The sequence below is a fragment of the Callithrix jacchus genome, chromosome 15 (genome assembly GCF_049354715.1).
Source record: "Callithrix jacchus isolate 240 chromosome 15, calJac240_pri, whole genome shotgun sequence".
NCBI lineage: Eukaryota > Metazoa > Chordata > Mammalia > Primates > Cebidae > Callithrix > Callithrix jacchus.
Genome location: NC_133516.1, coordinates 79138532 through 79158603, shown reverse-complemented (window position 1 = coordinate 79158603; position 20072 = coordinate 79138532). Strand labels below are relative to the sequence as shown.

The window sequence follows — 20072 nt, the reverse complement described above, 5'->3', positions numbered from 1 at the left end:
TAATACAAAACTATAATTTAAATTATCATACCCTTTCTGCATGTTAGGAGTTGAGAGAAGTTGCTTTAAGTATTTGTCATCCATTGTTTTAACAATCTGACCAGACAGATTTGTAGACTGGTTGGGACATGGGGAGGGAAGAGGTGGTGATAGTGGACTGACTCTCTAGTGAAACAATGATCACAAGCTTTGTGGTGGAGGGGTGGGTGTTAGACTATAGCTCACTGCTCTAAATAGTGAAAACCTATTTTCTCAAATGTGATTTACTGGTTTGCTCTAGTTTTTGTCTCATCTTCTATCGCTCCATCTCTCTATCCTAAGATGACAAGTCTAATCAGATTGACTGACATAAAAAGAAAAAGAGAGAAAAGATTTTCTCTTAATCCATTGAGGCCCTGGGTTTGAAAATTATTTTTCCTTTACTACTTTCTTCTTGCCAAACCTCAAACAAACTACTACCCTCCAAGAAGTTCTGTTCTGCTTGTTTTGGAGCTGCTTACTTTTAAAATATTTGAATCTGGTCTCTTACCCCACTCTGGGCCTAGAGCTCACAGCCAAGTGCAAAATAATCTGGAAAGGATGGTGGGATGAAAATATGTACCTTGGCCATGTGCTCCCTACTGAGCAGCTGACAACATTTCTTGTTATAGATTTGAACAAACGTGCAAGTCTCTCGCTCCAAAAGGGACTGAGTTTTCCTCTTGGATAGTTTGTGTTCTTCTCCATGTCTTCTTGAGATTTCTGTGGAGATATGAGCCCTCTTACCCTTGGGCTGAGCAGAAGATAGTGCTAGGGTCCTGGAAATGTCAGAGCTCACTCTGAATGCCAGTGTAGATGGGAGAAAAACCCACCTACTTTAAAACGAGTTTTAAGTAATGATTTTTCATGGAATTGGCCAAGTGACAGGTGGGGAAATTGTTTTACTAGCATTATGCCACATGCTAAACAGATTTTAAGAATACTATGCACCTTTAATAAAGCAAAAGTAAAACATTGTCTATTATAGTACCCACATACATACACGTAGACCAACTACATATAACTAGTAATCATTATCATCCACTTAATGTTTGTAGTTTGCAAAACATTTTCACATGATTTTAGTTAATCCTCACAATAAATCCCAAAGGAAATTCCTTATTATTAGACCATGCCAGTAGAGAGAGAATAGCCTAGGGCTAGGTTCTGGTAACAGCTTTGGAGCCCCAAAGGTTCAAGTGGTCATGAGACTTAGCTGTCATCAGGGAGACAACATAATGAAGAAAGTCAACTGAGAATCACAATATTTGGTTAAGGTTTTGGTGTGTGGCCTTGAGCAAACCTTTGGTGTGTGGTCTTTAATTACGTTGGTTTTCAGTTTCCACATGCTAGTTTTCATATTCCATTATTCATGGCCTCTAAAGGCAGACCTGGCTTCAAGGAGAACAAGCACTGAGAATCTGTGGTCAACCTGAGCTCTTCCTTTAGAAGCAGCTGAGACCATTTATCTAGTTAGAACCTTAGTCTTTGAGGAAATGCTCATTTCTCGCTAGATGGAAATGGCCTCCATGACTTACTGCCTCAGCTGTCCTAATATGGTGCCACTCAACACCGAGAATAACAGTATGAATATTATCGGGACACTAACTACAGCCCTAACATGATCTACAGTGTGATGGCTACGACAGTCAGCTCAACCTTTGTCCATTTTAAAACTACTCTAAGATTATAGACAATGACAATCTAACTGCAGTCCACTTGGATCAGATCACATCTGGAGCTCATCACTGAACTTAAATTTTGAGGGACTCACTGACAAACTGGCGGACATCGAAGAGGGCAAGCTAGACGGGGAGGACTCTTAAAATATCATAAGTCACAGATTGTACAGTGCCCTGGAGTTTTCCAGTGCTTTGCTTACATTCATCCCTTCCAAAAATTGGTAAGGTAGGCTGGTGGAATAGTTTACTCTGCACTAGTGTCATGCTTAAAAACAAAGTTTCTAGGCCGGGCGCGGTGGCTCACGCCTGTAATCCCAGCACTTTGGGAGGCCGAGGCGGGTGGATCACGAGGTCAAGAGATCGGGACTATCCTGGTTAACATGGTGAAACTCCGTCTCTACTAAAAATACAAAAAATTAGCTGGGCATGGTGGCGCGTGCCTGTAATCCCAGCTACTCAGGAGGCTGAGGCAGGACAATTGCCTGAACCCAGGAGGCAGAGGTTGTGGTGAGCTGAGATTGCGCCATTGCACTCCAGCCTGGGTAACAAGAGCGAAACTCCATCTCAAAAAAAAAAAAAAAAAAAAGTTTCTGTCCTAAATATTAAAGAATCTGTGGCTTCTCCACAGCACAAGCTGCAGTGTGCAAATGTTTGCCAGTAAGTGAATTTGGTTTCAGAAGTTAGAAACTGAATAAGGAACAAAAGGTACAGGGAGGCTAATGTTAGGAACTTAGATGTGTGTAATAAAGCTATTAACAAACTGTTTCATGAACTTAACACCAACAGAAAATCAAGTTACGCCTAGATGATCATCTACAGAGATTTAGTTAAGTTCAACAATAGTTATTAAGTACAAACTATATGATAGTCACCAAGGGTCCTGAGGGCAGTTGAAAAGGAATCAATCCTAGTCCCTGCCCTCCAGAAGAGAATAGGGTGGGAAAGGCTGATGTGGATACTGATAAAGGCATCACTAGAAGTATATACAAGGTACAGAAGTAGTATTACAGGTTTCAAGGATAAATAAAAATTTGTCAGGAGGAGCTTGGGCAAAAGGCAGTCCAGGCAAAAGGAATACCCCTGGTGTGCTTGGGATCTTCTAGTAGTAGGTATCATTGTAGAACAGTTTTCTTCTTTAGGTGCAACCGTGAGATCATTTCTAAGGTCCTTTCAAAAAGTTAACTTTTAAAACCCTTCAGAAGTCTAAGATGTCATCATCTCTGGTAACTCTATGGGAGGGTTAGCTCAAGACAACAGCTTTAAATATAATGCCTGGTTCTCTACAAGTGGTAATATTAATACATTCAGAAAAGTTAAGGGGCTTTGCAGTGTGCGTGTTAATGTATGCTATAGTCTTAGAACCCACATTTAAGCAATTCTGAGCAGAAGAAAATCTAGAACTAACATTTGAAAAATGATTAAGGGAGTGTTATCTTACAAATCAAACTCAACTTTCCCTAATGGTTGCTAAATTCTGGACCCTTAAACATAATTTTTGAGATGGGGCCTGTTACCCTAGTAATTAAAACTTAAGCCAACTCTGTCACTCTTTGTTCCCTTATCTTGCTTTATTTGTCTTCACAGAACTTACTATATGTTCCTTTGCTTGTGTCCCACTGTTTCATAAGCTCTTTAAGGACAGAGAATGTCTGTCTTGTTTATTGCTATCTTCTCAGAGCCTATATGTAACTGGCACATATTAGGGCTTTCCCTTCATTCACTGAGTGAATGAGTCTTTAGCTGAGAGAATGTGAGCACCTGACACCTACTTGGTCAGTTGTGATGAAGCTGCATGCCCTTTTTACCTAAGCAGGTTTTACAATGCTGCCCTACTTTCCATGTGGTTGGAGCAGGCCTTTGTCACTTTTAAGATACTTGACAAGTAAAATGCCACGTTCAGTGAAAAGTAAAGGCTTCTGAAAGATTTACTAAACTCCAGGAGCGGTGGGAATAATGGAAGAACATGTGCTAAGTACTTCTTCGGTTCTTTAGCCCTGCCCCTAGGATCTCTACACTTGGTCCAACAGCATCAGATTCTACCCGTTATCTTCAATGGTGTTCACAAATACTAAATTCATTGTCAAGGGTTATTTATTACCTCTACAGATCAAAGACAGTAAAACAGCGATAAAATGCTAGAGGATGGTTCTTTCTCATTCCATGCTCAATACCTATCAGGAGACACAAATTTCAGTCTGTCAGAGGTTAAAGGACACTCTGGGGCATCTGAAAAGGCTGTGAGGACTGGGATTTGGGGCCAGCCTGACCCTCCTGAGATCAGGAGGCAGTAATGCCGACCCCTGAGATGATTTAAAGACAACTGAAAATGGACACTCTCCTCCCCTTTTTATTCTAATCAAGACAACTTGGAACTTAACTAAGATTTTTCATTTTAGACATTGCTCAGTGTGTCTCAAACTGATTAAATTGAAAACCTTGGAGTCATCTTTGATTTTTCTATCCCCCTTAGTTACTATTAAGTCACCCAGCTGATTGAAAAATGTTCTTCAATTTGTCTCTCCTTTTCCACTTTTACTGCCAAAGGATTATCAATGTCTGGACTATTGCAACAGCCTTCTAAATGGTCCCCAGTCTCTCCCTCCTCTAACCCTTCCTATTTACTATCACTCTATGACATTTTAAGAATACCCAACTTCACCTGGTAACTCTCAATTGAAAAACAAAAACAAAAAACCACCAAAGATACCCAAATACTCCAATGATTTCATGTTTAACGGATACTCCTCAGCCTGGAGCTCAAGACATTCCACCCCTGACCCAAATCTTCTAATTGTGTTTTTTTCATTTATTATTACCGCCCCCTCCCTGCCTCTATTTCAGTCTTGTTGGTCTATCACCACCCTAATATACTAAATTCAATCCCCACATTTTGATGATACTGACTTTATACGGGGGAAACATGTAAAGCTGTTCACAGGATTACCCAAATCTTATGCATTTTTCAAGATCCAAATGAAGTTTAGCCTCTTCTAGGTCCACCTACTTCACATTATTTACAGAATAGAGAATATTCTCAGCTAAGAAGCTGGAAAAAAAATTGTTCCAAAAGGTAGCATTAAAACCAATGCCAAGATTTACAAATTCTATCATGTTCAAATAAAACGACAAAAATGAACATTTCTTACTTAAAAGAAAACAAATTTCCCAAACCATAGCTTATCTGTGAGTACTTCTTTATCAGTCTGACTATTCTTTAAAGGCCTTAAAACATGCATCTGGGATAAAAACAAATAAAAGTGCCCAAGTTTTAAAAAGCCATATGTTAATTTAGGATGTTATCTATACATTTTTTTAGACCATCAATGTTTTTTAAGAGGTGTAGATACTGGCAACTTTTCTCTTTAAATAAATGTTTATATATGTCACCAACAACACTAGCCTGTAGCACACAGCATCCCATATAAAAACACATTGTTATTCAAAAAAAAAAAAAACAAGTACACTGAAACAAACAAACAAAAAAGCTCTAGTTTGAAGAGAAAAACTTACATCCAGAGATTCTTTTCCCATTATCTTTTAGGACAACCACAGAACTCTTTCAACCCATACCCTTAATCCAGAAGGTACATCTTAATAAAAAAACTCTAATTGCTAAGTACTGAAATAAAACATTACTTACAATAATTTTCTAGTTATCTGTAACTTGCTTCTTGCAGCAATCATCAGCCTCTTAAGATGACTTGTTTTTATAAGCTCCTCAGTGTCAATATATCCCAATAATACATTTATTACTTGCACAATTTATTATTTCACACATAATAATATAAAAACATCATCTCACTAAAGAAAAATACACATTCAATAAGGCCAAGTACTAATTTTAAAAAGAAGCACTTGATGAATTTTCTTCTGAATTCATTTCTCCAGAAGACCAGTCCTTAAGGACTTCTGGAGTCTAGCTATGTTGGCATCTAATGCTGCAAGGCCATTTCTGAAGTCTTGTTCATCACGAGAAGTGAACGTTGAAAATGAAGAGATGCTCCAATCAGACATCAAGTCAGAAGTGAAAACGCTACCATCACAGACAGTATTGCCCTGCACTTGAATGCTGTTGCTAAGACAACCTGATGGGCCAGGACATGCAGTTTGTTCCTCTGGATCCTCGGTGGCAGCAGGGATCTTACCAATTGCTTCCTTTATTTTCTTGAGGAGCTGTATGTCTTTTATATCAGATGTTCTGGAAAGCTTTTCAGCTACATATTCTGCTTCCTTTGTTGAAGAGGAACAGGCTACAGATGTACACAGTTTATTTTCTTTTCCAGAGACTGCAAGTCCACTGTTGCTGACTAGCTGTGTTATAGCGGCTCTTATTGGTGGCTGAGGGGATAGCCTCTTAGAAAGTGGTAATTTCTTTTCAGAAGTGCTTCTAGCAAAAGGAATGTATATTGTATTATCCAGATTATGCTCATCTTCTAATAAAGCCATAGTTTCACTCCCTTCATCAGAATCCTGTTTTGAAAGGGCAGAAATAATTCCGGGTGCAGATACTTCCTCCATGTCCCTCGTGTTACTATGCTGAGGGCTTCTGGAGGGCAGAACATTTTCATAGGGTTTGTCTGGCTCTATGGTTGCCTCATTTTTAATTGTAGAAAGTGACTCTGAATATATAAAACTGTGATTTGTTTCTAACTTATTTAGATAGCTCATTATGGAGGTGTGAGCAGAAGCTTGGTCATGTTGAAGTTGTTTATCATGAATGTTCAAGAGTGATTTGGTAAGGTTATTCCCAGGCTTGCAGCAAGTACTGTCCACACTAAGAACAGAGAGACACTTTGCCATGCTAGTCTGTAAAGCTCTGTCAAGAAGAATTTAGAACACTAATTATTATTTTTTACCTGTTTCTTTAATTCACTTATCTATACCTCCATCTTTAAAAAAACGGATTTGAGAGAAGTGCCTGGTTCTCAATATGAAAACAAGCGACTAGAAACAAAAAATCATAGAATATGCTTTGGCAAGAGCATATACTAATTAAAATAAAAATGATAAAATTCCTTGGTCTATATCAAATCTATTACTATATTTAAAAATAGAGGCTCAGAATTTTTTTAAGGTATGGAAATGGTTTATTCTTTTTTTTTTTTTTTTTTTTAATTGAGATGGAGTCTCATTCTGTCACCCAGGCTAGAGTGCAGTGGCATGATCTCAGCTTACTGCAACCTCTGCCTTACAGGTTCAAGTGATCCTCTCGCCTCAGCCTCCCGAATAGCTAGGATTACAGGTGTGTGCCGCCATACCTGGTTAATTTGTGTATTTTCAGTAGAGACAGGATTTCACCATGTTAGCCAGGCTGGTCTTCAGCTCCTGGCCTCAAGTGATCTGCCCACCTCGGCCTCCCAAAGTGCTGGGATTATAGGGATGTACCACTATGCCCAGCCAAGATGGTTTATTCTTGAGCAGCACTATGAATTTTCCTGGCTCTGGTCCCCCTCATAGAAACTTGCAGATAGGGAAAATAAAGCACCAAATCTAGCTTCACAAAAGTAGGCTAAGATTCAAAGGGAAATACACTATTCATTTGTATGGATTCTGTTAGAAATTATTTTCCTTCATTTTACCTATATATATATATATATATGGGGGGGCACAATACTAGAAAAAAAAGGATAGAGATAATTATCTGGCATAATGGGTATAAGCAACAGCTAGGTACCAGAAAGGTGTATGAGGAAAACCACACAAGGTTTGAAGTTAGAAATGGAATCAAATAAATCCCAGTGCCATCATTAGCTGTGATCTTGAGCAAGTCATTTAACCTTTCTGAATCTCAAGTCCCTAAAATGTAAAATGAAGATACTTCTGAACTACAATGAAGATTAAATAAGAGAAAATAACAACGTATAAAGGTAAAGTACTTAGTGCAGTTTCAGTCAAAGTGGGTGCTTATTTGATGGCAGCCTTTATTAGTAGTCCTATTAAAGCCATTTTATTCTAAGACTGGTCTATTTAAATTGAATCACATATGGTTTCAAAAATCAGTGAGGGCTGGGCATGGTGGCTCATGCCTGTAATCCCAGAACTTTGGGAGGCCGAGGCAATTACGCTTTTTCATTCTGAATATACAATGCAAAGGGCAGACTGCATGTTATTTTGAAAGAATTAGCAGGTACAAAAGTACCTCCTACACAGGTAGAAGAATCCCTCAATAATGGGGCATCTTCATTCAGAGAAAACCTGTCCTCTTTAAAACAGGAAGCAAAGCTGAAGAGGGAATCCAAAATCCTGGCTCTAGTCCTAGCTCAGAGCTCAGACACTAACTAGCTGTGAAAGTCAGGTAAGTCCCTTTTGCCTTTGGGCTTCCATTTGTACTAATTTCTAGAAAAGTTATACTTTTACTCTGAAAGATTGTTCTCATGTTTCTGTTACCAACTTTCTTAGTAAATGTATTGCACAGGCTGAATAGTATCGTCAACATGTGCAATGCATTTACTTAAAAAAAGACATACCCGTACATATGTCAGTAAAGCACTGGAATAAGCTTTAGCTTGTCAGTGTGGATATTGAACAACTAAAATAATTAGTTATATAAGCTTTACACATATATATTTGGAACATAATACACAATAAATGTTTGTTGAATAAACGAATGAATCCATCCATTTATCCATCTACCTCCCAGGTAAAAAATGATATGGTTTACTTAGGCTAAATTAGGCATGGAGTTGTTACACTCCATGTGCAAGAGGAACATCTAGCTAGAAATTAAGAGATGTGAGTTCTAGTCCCAGCTCTGTTATTAACATTCTTCTAATACTTAATTTACGTGGCCTCAGTTTGCCCATTTATGAAAATACAGATACTAAAATCTTCCCTCCATAGGTGAGAACAAATAAAATGATATGGGAAAGACAGAACTTTGAAAAAAATCAAAGTACTTTATAAATAAAAGATATCAGCTTGTGATCTCAAATCCACAAAGAAGCTGAATTTAGAAGTATGAAGAAAAAGATTGTGAGAAGAAAAGAAAACTATCAGAGAACTATATCCTCCGCTTCATCAGATTTTCTGCTTGGGGCTAAGAACTGTCCCTTAGGGGATGGAGGCAGCAAACCACATTGCCATGTGTGTACCTATGCAACAATCCTGCATGATCTGTACATGTACCCCAGAACCTAAAGTACAATTAAAAAAAAAAAAAAAAGAGGGAGGACTCAAGATGGTGCTGTGAGAACAACCCAGGATTGGAGCTCGCGTTGAATCCGCAAAGAGGTGAGTCCGAGCTGCATTTCCAGACTGATCTTTGTTGCCCACAGAACAGGGAAACTCCCAAGTATAAAAAAGACACGGGACGCCAGGCAGACTTACTGGCGGCAGCTGGGGCGCGGCGGCGGCCGACCCTACCCAGCAATCCCCACAGGGCGTGCTTGTCCGGGTGCCCTGTTGAACCGGCAACCTGAGACTTGAGAGGGCTGGACTTGAGATTGAACGAGACTTGGACAGTAGGCCAGCCCAGGGGATTGCAGGGACAGAGCGTTTGGGATACCCAGTGGGACGAACAAAACCGCGATTTCAAACTATCCCGAGCAGACGGTCCGAGACGCTCTGTGGGGGAGGGGCGTCCACCACTACCGAGGCAACCTGCCCCAACTGAGATACACGCCCACTGCTGACGCAGCCAGCCATTGCCAAGGCAACCTGTCCCTACTGAGATACACGCCCACTGCGGACGCAGCCTCCCATTGCCGAGGCAACCCGTCCCTACTGAGATACACGCCCACTGCTGACGCAGCCTGCCGTTGCCGAGGCAACATGCTACAATGAAGAGACTCCACCGCAGGGCGTGGCAGAGACCACAGCAGAGCCTGCAGGAACAGGGTGAATCACACAACAGCAGGGCGGAGACTCGGCAGGCAAACAGTGGCTAGTCTGCCTCCTAGCTGGGCAGGACACCTCAAAGGACATCGAAAAATAAAGCCTGAACCCCCCAACACAGAGCATTTGAGAAAAAAAGGGTTTTTTTAATGAGCTCTGTTGCAGCAGAATCAAACATAGCAGCCTAACAGCCCTGAATGAACAACAGAGCTCACAGCTCAGAAATTGAGCTTCTAAAAAGAACAGACTGTCTCCTCAAACAGCTCCCTGACCCCTCTATATCCAAGACTGACATTTGGCAGGCATCATCCTGGGACAAAGATAGCAGAAAAAGAAACGGGTAGCATCCCTCGCTGCGCCACAGCTGCTAGAGGTGCACCCCAGACAAGCAGGGCCTGGAGTGGACCTCAGCAGTCGTACAGCGAAGGGGCTAGGCTGGTAGAAGGAAAACCAAGTAACAGAAATACTTCATCATCAACAATCTGGGTGTCCACTCAGAGACCCAATCGAAAAGTCAGCAACTACGCAGACGACAAGCGGATAAACCCACAAAGATGGGAAGAAACCAGCGAAAAAAGGAGGAAAACACCCGAAACCAGAACACCTCGCCTCCTAGAAAGGACCAAAACTCCTCACCAGCAAGGGAACAAAGCTGGACGGAGAATGACTGTGACGAAATGATGGAATTAGACTTCAGAAGGTGGATAATGAGAAACTTTTGTTAGCTAAAAGAACATGTATTAAATCAATGCAAAGAAACTAAGGAACTTAAAAAAATATATGAGGAAATGATAACAAGAATGGATAACTTAGAGAGGAATATGAATGAATTAAAGGAGCTGAAAAACACAATACGAGAACTTCGCGAAGCATGCACAAGTTTCAATAGCCGAATTGACCAAGCAGAAGAAAGAATATCTGAAGTCGAAGACCAACTCAATGAAATTAAACGAGAAACCAAGATTAGAGAAAAAAGTGCAAAAAGGAATGAACAAAGTCTCCAAGAAATGTGGGACTATGTGAAAAGACCTAACCTACGTTTGATAGGTGTACCAGAAGGGGACGAAGAGAATGAATCCAAGCTGGAAAATACTCTTCAGGACATCATCCAGGAAAACTTCCCCCACCTAGCAACACTCAAATGCAGGAAATTCAGAGAACACCACAAAGATATTCTGCAAGAAGAGCAACCCCAAGGCACATAATCGTCAGATTCAACAAGGTTGAAATAAAGGAGAAAATACTAAGGGAAGCCAGAGAGAAAGGTCGAGTTACCCACAAAGGGAAGCCCATCAGACTCACAGCAGATCTCTCGGCAGAAACACTACAAGCCAGAAGAGAGTGGGGGACAATATTCAACATTCTTAAAGAAAAGAACTTTCAACCCAGAATTTCATATCCAGCCAAACTGAGCTTCAGAAGTGAAGGAAAAATAAAATCCTTTGCGAACAAGCAAGTACTCAGAGATTTTGTCACCACCAGGCCTGCTTTACAAGAGCTCCTAAAAGAGGCACTACACATAGAAAGGAACAACCAGTACCAGCCATTCCAAAATCACACTAAATGCTAAAGAGCATCAACATAATGAAGAATCTACAACAACTAACAGGCAAAACAGCCACTTAGCATCAAAATGGCAGTATCAAATTCACACATAACAATATTAACCCTAAATGTAAATGGACTAAATGCAACAATCAAAAGACACAGACTGGCAAATTGGATAAAAAGCCAAAACCCAGCAGTGTGCTGTATCCAGGAAACCCATCTCACATGCAAGGATACACAAAGGCTCAAAATAAAGGGATGGAGGAAGATTTACCAAGCAAATGGAGAGCAAAATAAAGCAGGAGTTGCAATTCTCATCTCTGATAAAATAGACTTTAAAGCAACAAAGATCAAAAGAGACAAAGAAGGCCATTACATAATGGTAAAAGGATCGATACAAAAAGAAGAGCTAATGATCCTAAACATATATGGACCCAATGCAGGAGCACCCAGATACATAAGGCAAGTTCTTAAGGACTTACAAAAGGACTTAGACTCCCACACAATAATAGTGGGAGACTTTAACACTCCACTGTCAATATTAGACAGATCAACCAGACAGAAAATCAACAAGGATATCCAGGGCTTGAACTCAGACCTGGAGCAAGCAAACCTGATAGACATTTACAGAACTCTCCACCCCAAATCCACAGAATATACATTCTTCTCAGCACCACATCACACCTACTCTAAAATTGACCACATAATTGGAAGTAAAGCACTGCTCAACAAATGCAAAACAACTGAAATCATAACAAACAGCCTCTCAGACCATAGTGCAAAGTTAGAACTCAGATTACAGAAACCAACCCAGAACTGCACAGCTTCATGGAAACTGAACAACTGGCTCTTGAATGTTGACTGGGTAAACAATGAAATGAAGGCAGAAATAAAGAAGTTCTTCGAAACCAATGAGAACAAAGACACAACATGCCAGAACCTCTGGGACACATTTAAAGCAGTCTCTAGAGGAAAGTATATAGCAATAAGTGCCCATATGAGGAGAATGGAGAGATCCAAAATTGACATCCTATCGTCAAAATGGAAAGAGCTAGAGGAGCAAGATCCAAAAAACTCAAAACCCAGCAGAAGACAAGAAATAACTAAGATCAGAGCTGAACTGAAGGAGATTGAGACACAAAAAACCCTTCAAAAAATCAATAAATCCAAGAGCTGGTTTTTTGAAAAGATCAACAAAATAGACAGACCACTAGCCAGATTGATTAAAAAGAAAAGAGAGAACAACCAAATAGATGCAATAAAAAATGATAAAGGGGAAATCACCACAGATTCCACAGAAATTCAAACCATCATCAGAGAATATTACAAACAACTCTATGCACATAAACTAGTAAACATGGAAGAAATGGATAAATTCCTGGACTCCTGCATCCTCCCAAGCCTAAACCAGGAGGAAGCTGAAACTATGAATAGACCAATAACAAGGTCAAAAGTCGAAGCAGCAATTAAGAGCCTACCGCACAAAAAAAGCCCAGGTCCAGACGGGTTCACAGCCGAATTCTACCAGACACACAAAGAGGAGCTGGTACCATTCCTTCTAAAACTATTTCAAACAATCCAAAAGGAGGGAATACTTCCCAAATCATTTTATGAGACCAACATCATTCTGATACCAAAACCCGGCAGAGACCCAACAAGAAAAGAAAACTTCAGGCCAATATCCATGATGAACATAGATGCAAAAATCTTCAATAAAATATTGGCAAGCCGAATGCAACAGCAAATCAAAAAACTTATTCACTATGATCAAGTAGGATTCATCCCGGGGATGCAAGGCTGGTTCAACATACGCAAGTCTATAAACGTAATTCACCACATAAACAGAACCAAAAACAAAAACCACATGATTATCTCAATTGACGCAGAGAAGGCATTTGACAAAATTGAACAGCCCTTTATGCTAAAAACCCTCAATAAACTCGGTATCGATGGAACATATCTCAAAGTAATAAAAGCTATTTATGACAAACCAACAGCCAATATCATACTGAATGGGCAAAAACTGGAAGCATTCCCTTTGAAATCTGGCACTAGACAAGGATGCCCTCTTTCACCACTCCTATTCAATATAGTTCTGGAAGTTCTAGCCAGAGCAATCAGGCAAGAAAAAGAAATAAAGGGTATTCAAATAGGAAAGGAGGAAGCCAAATTGTCTCTATTTGCAGACGACATGATAGTATACCTAGAAGACCCCATCGCCTCAGCCCAAAAACTCCTGAAACTGATAAGCAACTTCAGCAAAGTCTCAGGATATAAAATCAATGTGCAAAAATCACAAGCATTCGTCTACACCAATAACAGTCTTAAAGAAAGCCAAATCAAGAGCGAACTGCTATTCACAATTGCTACAAAAAGAATAAAATACCTTGGAATACAACTCACAAGGAACGTAATGGACCTCTTCAAGGAGAACTACAAACCACTGCTCAACGAAATCAGAGAGGACACAAACAGATGGAGAAACATTCCATGTTCATGGTTAGGAAGAATTAACATCGTGAAAATGGCTATACTGCCCAAAGTAATTTACAGAATCAACGCTATCCCCATCAAGCTACCATTGACTTTCTTCACAGAACTGGAAAAAACCACCATGAACTTCATATGGAACCAAAAGAGAGCCCGCATAGCCAAGTCAATTCTAAGCAAAAAGAACACAGTGGGGGGCATCACACTACCGGATTTCAAACTATACTACAAGGCTACAGTAATCAAAACAGCATGGTACTGGTACCAAAACAGAGATATAGACCAATGGAACAAAACAGAGGCACCGGAGGCAACACAACATATCTACAACTATACAATCTTTGATAAACCTGACAAAAACAAGCAAGGGGGAAAGGATTCCCTGTTTAACAAATGGTATTGGGAAAACTGGCTAGCCATGTGCAGAAAGCAGAAACTGGACCCCTTCCTGACACCTTACACTAAAATTAACTCCAGATGGATTAAAGACTTAAACATAAGACTTGGCACGATAAAAACCCTAGAAGGAAATCTAGGCAAAACTATCCAGGACATAGGAGTAGGCAAGGACTTCATGAACAAAACACCAAAAGCATTGGCAACAAAAGCCAAAATAGACAAATGGGACCTAATCAAACTCCACAGCTTCTGCACGGCAAAAGAAACAGTCACTAGAGTGGATCAGCAACCAACAGAATGGGAAAAAATTTTTGCAGTTTACCCATCTGACAAAGGGCTGATATCCAGAATTTACAAAGAACTCAAATGGATTTACAGGAAAAAAACAAACAAGCCCATTCAAAAGTGGGCAAAGGATATGAACAGACACTTTACGAAAGAAGACATATATGAGGCCAACAATCATATGAAAAAATGCTCATCGTCACTGGTCATCAGAGAGATGCAAATCAAAACCACATTGAGATACCATCTCACGCCAGTTAGAATGGTGATCATTAAAAAATCTGGAGACAACAGATGCTGGAGAGGATGTGGAGAAAAAGGAACACTTTTACACTGTTGGTGGGAGTGTAAATTAGTTCAATCATTGTGGAAGACAGTGTGGCGATTCCTCAAGGCCTTAGAAATAGAAATTCCATTTGACCCAGCAATCCCATTACTGGGTATATATCCAAAAGACTATAAATCGTTCTACTATAAGGACACATGTACACGAATGTTCATTGCAGCACTGTTTACAATAGCAAAGACCTGGAATCAACCCAAATGCCCATTGATAATAGACTGGATTGGAAAAATGTGGCACATATACACCATGGAATATTATGCAGCAATCAGAAATGATGAGTTCATGTCGTTTGTAGGGACATGGATGAATCTGGAAAACATCATCCTCAGCAAACTGACACAAGAACAGAAAATGAAACACCACATATTCTCACTCATAGGTGGGTGATGAAAAATGAGAACACATGGACACAGAAAGGGGAGTACTAAACACTGGGGTCTATTGGGGGGAAAAGGGGAGGGCCAGTGGGAGGGGGAGGTGGGGAGGGATAGCCTGGGGAGAAATGCCAAATGTGGGTGAAGGGGAGAAGAAAAGCAAAGCACACTGCCATGTGTGTACCTACGCAACTGTCTTGCATGCTCTGCTCATGCACCCCAAAACCTAAAATCCAAAAAAAAAAAAAAAAAAGAAAAAAGAAAAGAACTGTCCCTTAGAATGAAACAGATGCTCACAGTAACTCCTAAGCAAACTCCCATGGCACTTGACCATGCTGACTTATTATTTTTTTCTTTTCTTCCTTTTTCTTCTCTAAACAGACTGAATACCATATATATCTTTTACAAAATAACAGTTTATTGAAATTTTATTTATTTATTTATTTATTTATTTTGAGACAGGGTCTCACTCTGTCACCCAGGTTGGAGTGACAAGATAGTGGCTCACCGCAGCTTCAACCTTTTGGGTTCAAGCAATCCTCCCACCTCTGCCTCTCCAGTAGCTGGGACTATAGGTATGCGCTGCCATGCTCAGTTAATTTTTGTATTTTTTGTAGAAACAGGGTTTTGCTGTGTTGCCCAGGCTGGTCTCGAACTCCTGGGCTCAGGCAATCCACCCACCTCAGCCTCCCAAAGTGCTAGAATTACAGGCATGAGCCACTGCACCCAACAGATATAATTTACATACCACAAAATATACTCCTTTTAAAAGTGCACAATTTGGTGGTTATTAGTATATTCAGAGTTGAGAACTGTCTCTAATTTCAGAACATCTGCGTCACTCCTAAATGAAACTACCCATTAGCAGTCACTTCCCATTCGACACCCCTGGGTTCCTCCAGACTCTGGCAACTACTAATCTACTTTGTGTCTCTATAAATTTGCCTATTCTGGACATTTCGTATAAATGGAATCACACCATATGTGGCCTTTTGTTACTGGTTTCTCTTAGTATAAATACTTGACACTAACAAAGTTCTCACCCCAAAATTATTCCTCAGAAAAAAGGAGACACGTTCCTCTGGATACTTTATAAAGCCTTTCATAAGAAGGGACATTCTATAACTTTATTTTGAATAAGACTGGTATAAGCCAATATTCAGAACCTCTGACTAGAATCTAATTAATTATAATTCTATATGATTATAAAAAGTCTTGCTTTTCCCATTGTTAAATAAAAGTTTGAATGCAAATATCTTATGAAATATAAATGTGGGAACAGGGCAGTATTTCATATGAACAGATTATTAAAATAATTTCAAACACATTTATCAAACTAAATTAATAAATTAAATGTTACATATATCTTACTGTTTCATCTGCTTCCCTGCAAGTTTATCATTCAAAATGAGGGGAGAAATTTAAAATTCAAAATGGATCTGTTCATTGAAAATACATGGAAGATTGTTTTATATTCAAGATGATTTTATATCTGAAACTTCTAGGATCATTCAAAGACAAGGTCAGATATGCTTATCCTCAGGGCTAACATCACTGACTTCTCTTCTAGAACTTTAAAAAGCAGTTGAAATCCAATTCTTAGCAAATGTCTCAAGAGAAAACTGAACTTTGTAAGTAAGTATCATAAAAAAATTGAATGAGGTAATTTTATTTTAGAAAAATACTGTTCGGGAATGAAGTGATCTTAAGGGCTGTTGTCAACCCCCTCATTTAACTTATGAAATAAGGCTGAAAGAGGCTAACTGACTTACCCAAGATCATACTGCACGAGGGCTTGCCATGCTAAGTGCTTTTCATGAATTATTTCTTAGTTTCCCATGACAACTCTATTCATTTCCCTACTTTATGGCTGAGGTTTAGAGAAGTTAAATGACTTGCTCAGTTACTCAGCTAATATGTGGCAGAGGTGGGATTCAAGTCAGATCTCTCTAGCTTCAGAACCAGGGGGCTTAACCGTGTTGCAATACAAGCCTTCAGCTTCTCATCAGAGAACCCTGCCCAGAATCACATGGTTTAAAAAAAATCATTTAGCCAGGTTTGACATTTCTAAACTAATTTAATTGGAATAGAAGAAAATGTCATTAGAAATTACCAAAAACACTGGCAAAATAAGAGAAAAATGTATGGCTGAGATAACAGGTCTGGCATTATTTTGAAGTTTATAAAAACATCTAAAAATAAAAAAAGTCATGGGTTATTCAAAGGAAGTCAATTTTACCTGGTTAATTCTCTCAGTCGAGTCACCTCAGCATCACGCTGACGTAATGTTATCCCCAATATCTGGTTTTCCTTTTCAGCAATTTCTAACTTAACCTGGGAGTTTTTCACATTGACTAGGGCTTCCTCCAATTCTAAAACAACAAAAGTTTCAGTTTCCTTATTCCTTTTAAAAAATGTGCCCATAACTACTGTCTAAATACGTACCAATTTTTATTCTTGTTATCTCAATGTCATATTGCTGTTTATTTTCAAGTATAATTTGATCTTTGTCTTTAAATATGCTAGTACATTTTTTGTTTTCATCTCTCTGATTTTCAATCGCTTTTAAGAGCTCTTCATTTTTACTCTGCAGTAATTCCTGGCTCTTTAGTGACTCCTCCAATTGATTTTGCAGTGACATATTCAATGACTGAAGAGAAAACACTGTAAGACAAAATGGATCAAATAGTTGTTTCCCAAACCTAAAAAGTACAAACTTGGAAAACATCTGTTTCTAAAAAAAAGTTCTGAAATGTATTGATTTTGCTTAACAATTAATTGCATGAGTAGTTCTAAGCAGTTCTACATAAATACTACATAAATTTTTAAAAATTGATTGGCAGAATTCATAGCTTTCTTTTCCAATTAACATTTTAAGCATTAATCTTTAACCCTTTTAAAAGAAAGAATAATATATAATCTTTTTAAAAGAAAGAATACATGTAGAAAACTTTAAAAAGTTAACCACGACAAAATGTCAATAATTTCATATAATCCCAATGAAGAATCTCCCTCTCACTCTTCTCAGTCCCCAGAAAAAAATCACTATTCATTTTGGTATCTTTCAGGAAAACACTTTTGCATATGGTATTACACATATTCCACACACTACACACACACACACACACACACACACACACACACAATACAGTTTCTAACTTTGCCTTTTATTCCATAAGACTGTTGTATACAAACACATAGAGCTATCACATTCTTTTTTCATGGCTATAAAAATATATGGCACCATTTATTTAGCAAATACACCCTCAGTGAATACTTAACTATGAGTGAGGTATTGTATTAGAGTCTGAATATACAGAGATGAATAACACAGACACAGCCCCTGTTCTCACGGAGCTGATAACAAACAAGTAATTATAAATAGTAATGATCTCAAAGAAACAATAAGATAAATGAACAGATAATATAAAGAAGAGAAGCTATTTAAAGTGGCAACTACTTATCTCCCCACTTGCCCTCTAGGCCTACTCTCTCCTACCCTCTCCCTCTCCTCACCTTTGGTTAACAATGGAGCCAGAGTGATAATTTCTGAATCATTCTGATGAAACTGAACACTTTTTTTTTTTTGAGACGGAGTTTTGCTCTCATTACCCAGGCTGGAGTGCAATGGCGCGATCTCGGCTCACCGCAATCTCCGCCTCCTGGGTTCAGGCAATTCTCCTGCCTCAGCCTCCTGAGTAGCTGGGATTACAGGCACGCGCCACCATGCCCAGCTAATTTTTTTAATTTTTAGTAGAGACGGGGTTTCACCATGTTGACCAGGATGGTCTCGATCTCTTGACCTCGTGATCCACCCACCTCAGCCTCCCAAAGTGCTGGGATTACAAGCGTGAGCCACCGCGGCCAGCCCTGAAACTGAACACTTTTATATTGGGGAATCATATTTTTTTCTTATTTCTTTATAAGATATATTTATATATTAAGATTAATTTCTTTGTCATGCCATGTATTATTTCCCCATTTTGTTTATGTGTTTTGAATATATTTATAATTTTGCTACATAGAAATTGATAAAAATTTCTGGGCCATATTTTATCAATCTATTCTTCTGTGGCATCTGAGTCTTTTTCAGGCTTAGGAAAAGCTCCCCCCACAAAAAAACATTCTCATCTTTTTTTCTGGTACTATTATAATTTCTTTCTTTATTAAACTCTGTGATCATTATGGACAATTAGGTAATGTCTGTCACAACTGCAACTGTATACACCCTTTGGCTCGGCAATTCTACTAAAAATCTATACTACAAAAATGCTGGCTAGGCGGGGTGGCTCATGTCTATAATCCCAGCACTTTGTGGGGGGGCAAGGTGAGTGTATCACTTGAGGTCAGGAGTTCAAGACCAGCCTGGCCAACATGGTGAAATCCTGTCTCTAATAAAAATACAAAACTTAGGCAGGCATGGTGGCAGGCACCTATAATCCCAGCTGCTTGAGAGGCTGAGGGAAGATAATTGCTTGATGTTGAGAAGCAGAGGAAAAGCTCCCACCTCAAAAAAAATTCTCATTTTTTTCTTCTGGCACTCTTATAGTTTCTTTCTTTATTAAGCTCTGTGATCATTAAGGACAACTTGGCAATATCTGTCACAATTGCAACTGTATATACCTTTTGACACAGCAAGTTTACTGCTATAAATCTATCCTACAAAAATGCTGGTCAGGTGTGGTGGCTCATGTCTGTAATCCTAGTACTTTGGGAGGCCGAGGTGAGTGGATCACTTGAGGTTAGGAGTTCAAGACCAACCTGCCCAACATGGTGAAACTCTGTCTCTAATAAAAATACAAAAATTATTGCTTGAACCCAGGAGGCAGAGGTTGCAGTGAGCTGAGATCGTGCCACTGTACTCCAGTCTGGGTAACAACAGCGAAACTCCGTCTCAAAAAAAAAAATACAAAAATTATCCAACCATGGTGGCAGGTGCCTATAATCCCAGCTACTTGAGAGGTTGAGGGAACAGAATCACTTGAACCTGGGAGGCAGAGGTTGCAGTGAGTCAAGATCTCACCACTGCACTCCAGCGTGGGCCACAGAGTGAGACTCCATCTCAAGTCCCACCATACCCCAAAACAAAACCAAACA

The 20072-nt window shown here is 39.3% G+C and overlaps 1 protein-coding gene across 4 annotated transcripts in view; it reads right to left on the bottom strand.

Annotated features, from left to right (window-relative positions):
* Positions 1-20072, bottom strand: part of CCDC14 (coiled-coil domain containing 14) — a 75690-nt gene that overhangs the window by 23828 nt on the left and 31790 nt on the right. For 2 of the 4 annotated variants that reach the window (XM_008982312.6, XM_078351939.1), the window contains 3 exons: positions 17421-17639; positions 17215-17347; positions 5446-6516 (listed from right to left, as the gene is read on the bottom strand). In XM_008982312.6, the coding sequence (XP_008980560.5) occupies positions 5577-6516; positions 17215-17347; positions 17421-17639 (1292 nt within the window). In that variant the 3' untranslated portion in view covers positions 5446-5576. Of the gene's footprint in view, positions 1-5445; positions 6517-17214; positions 17348-17420; positions 17640-20072 lie in introns of those variants that run through there. The other 2 variants (XR_004734191.3, XM_035274000.3) reach the window with 1 other exon arrangement.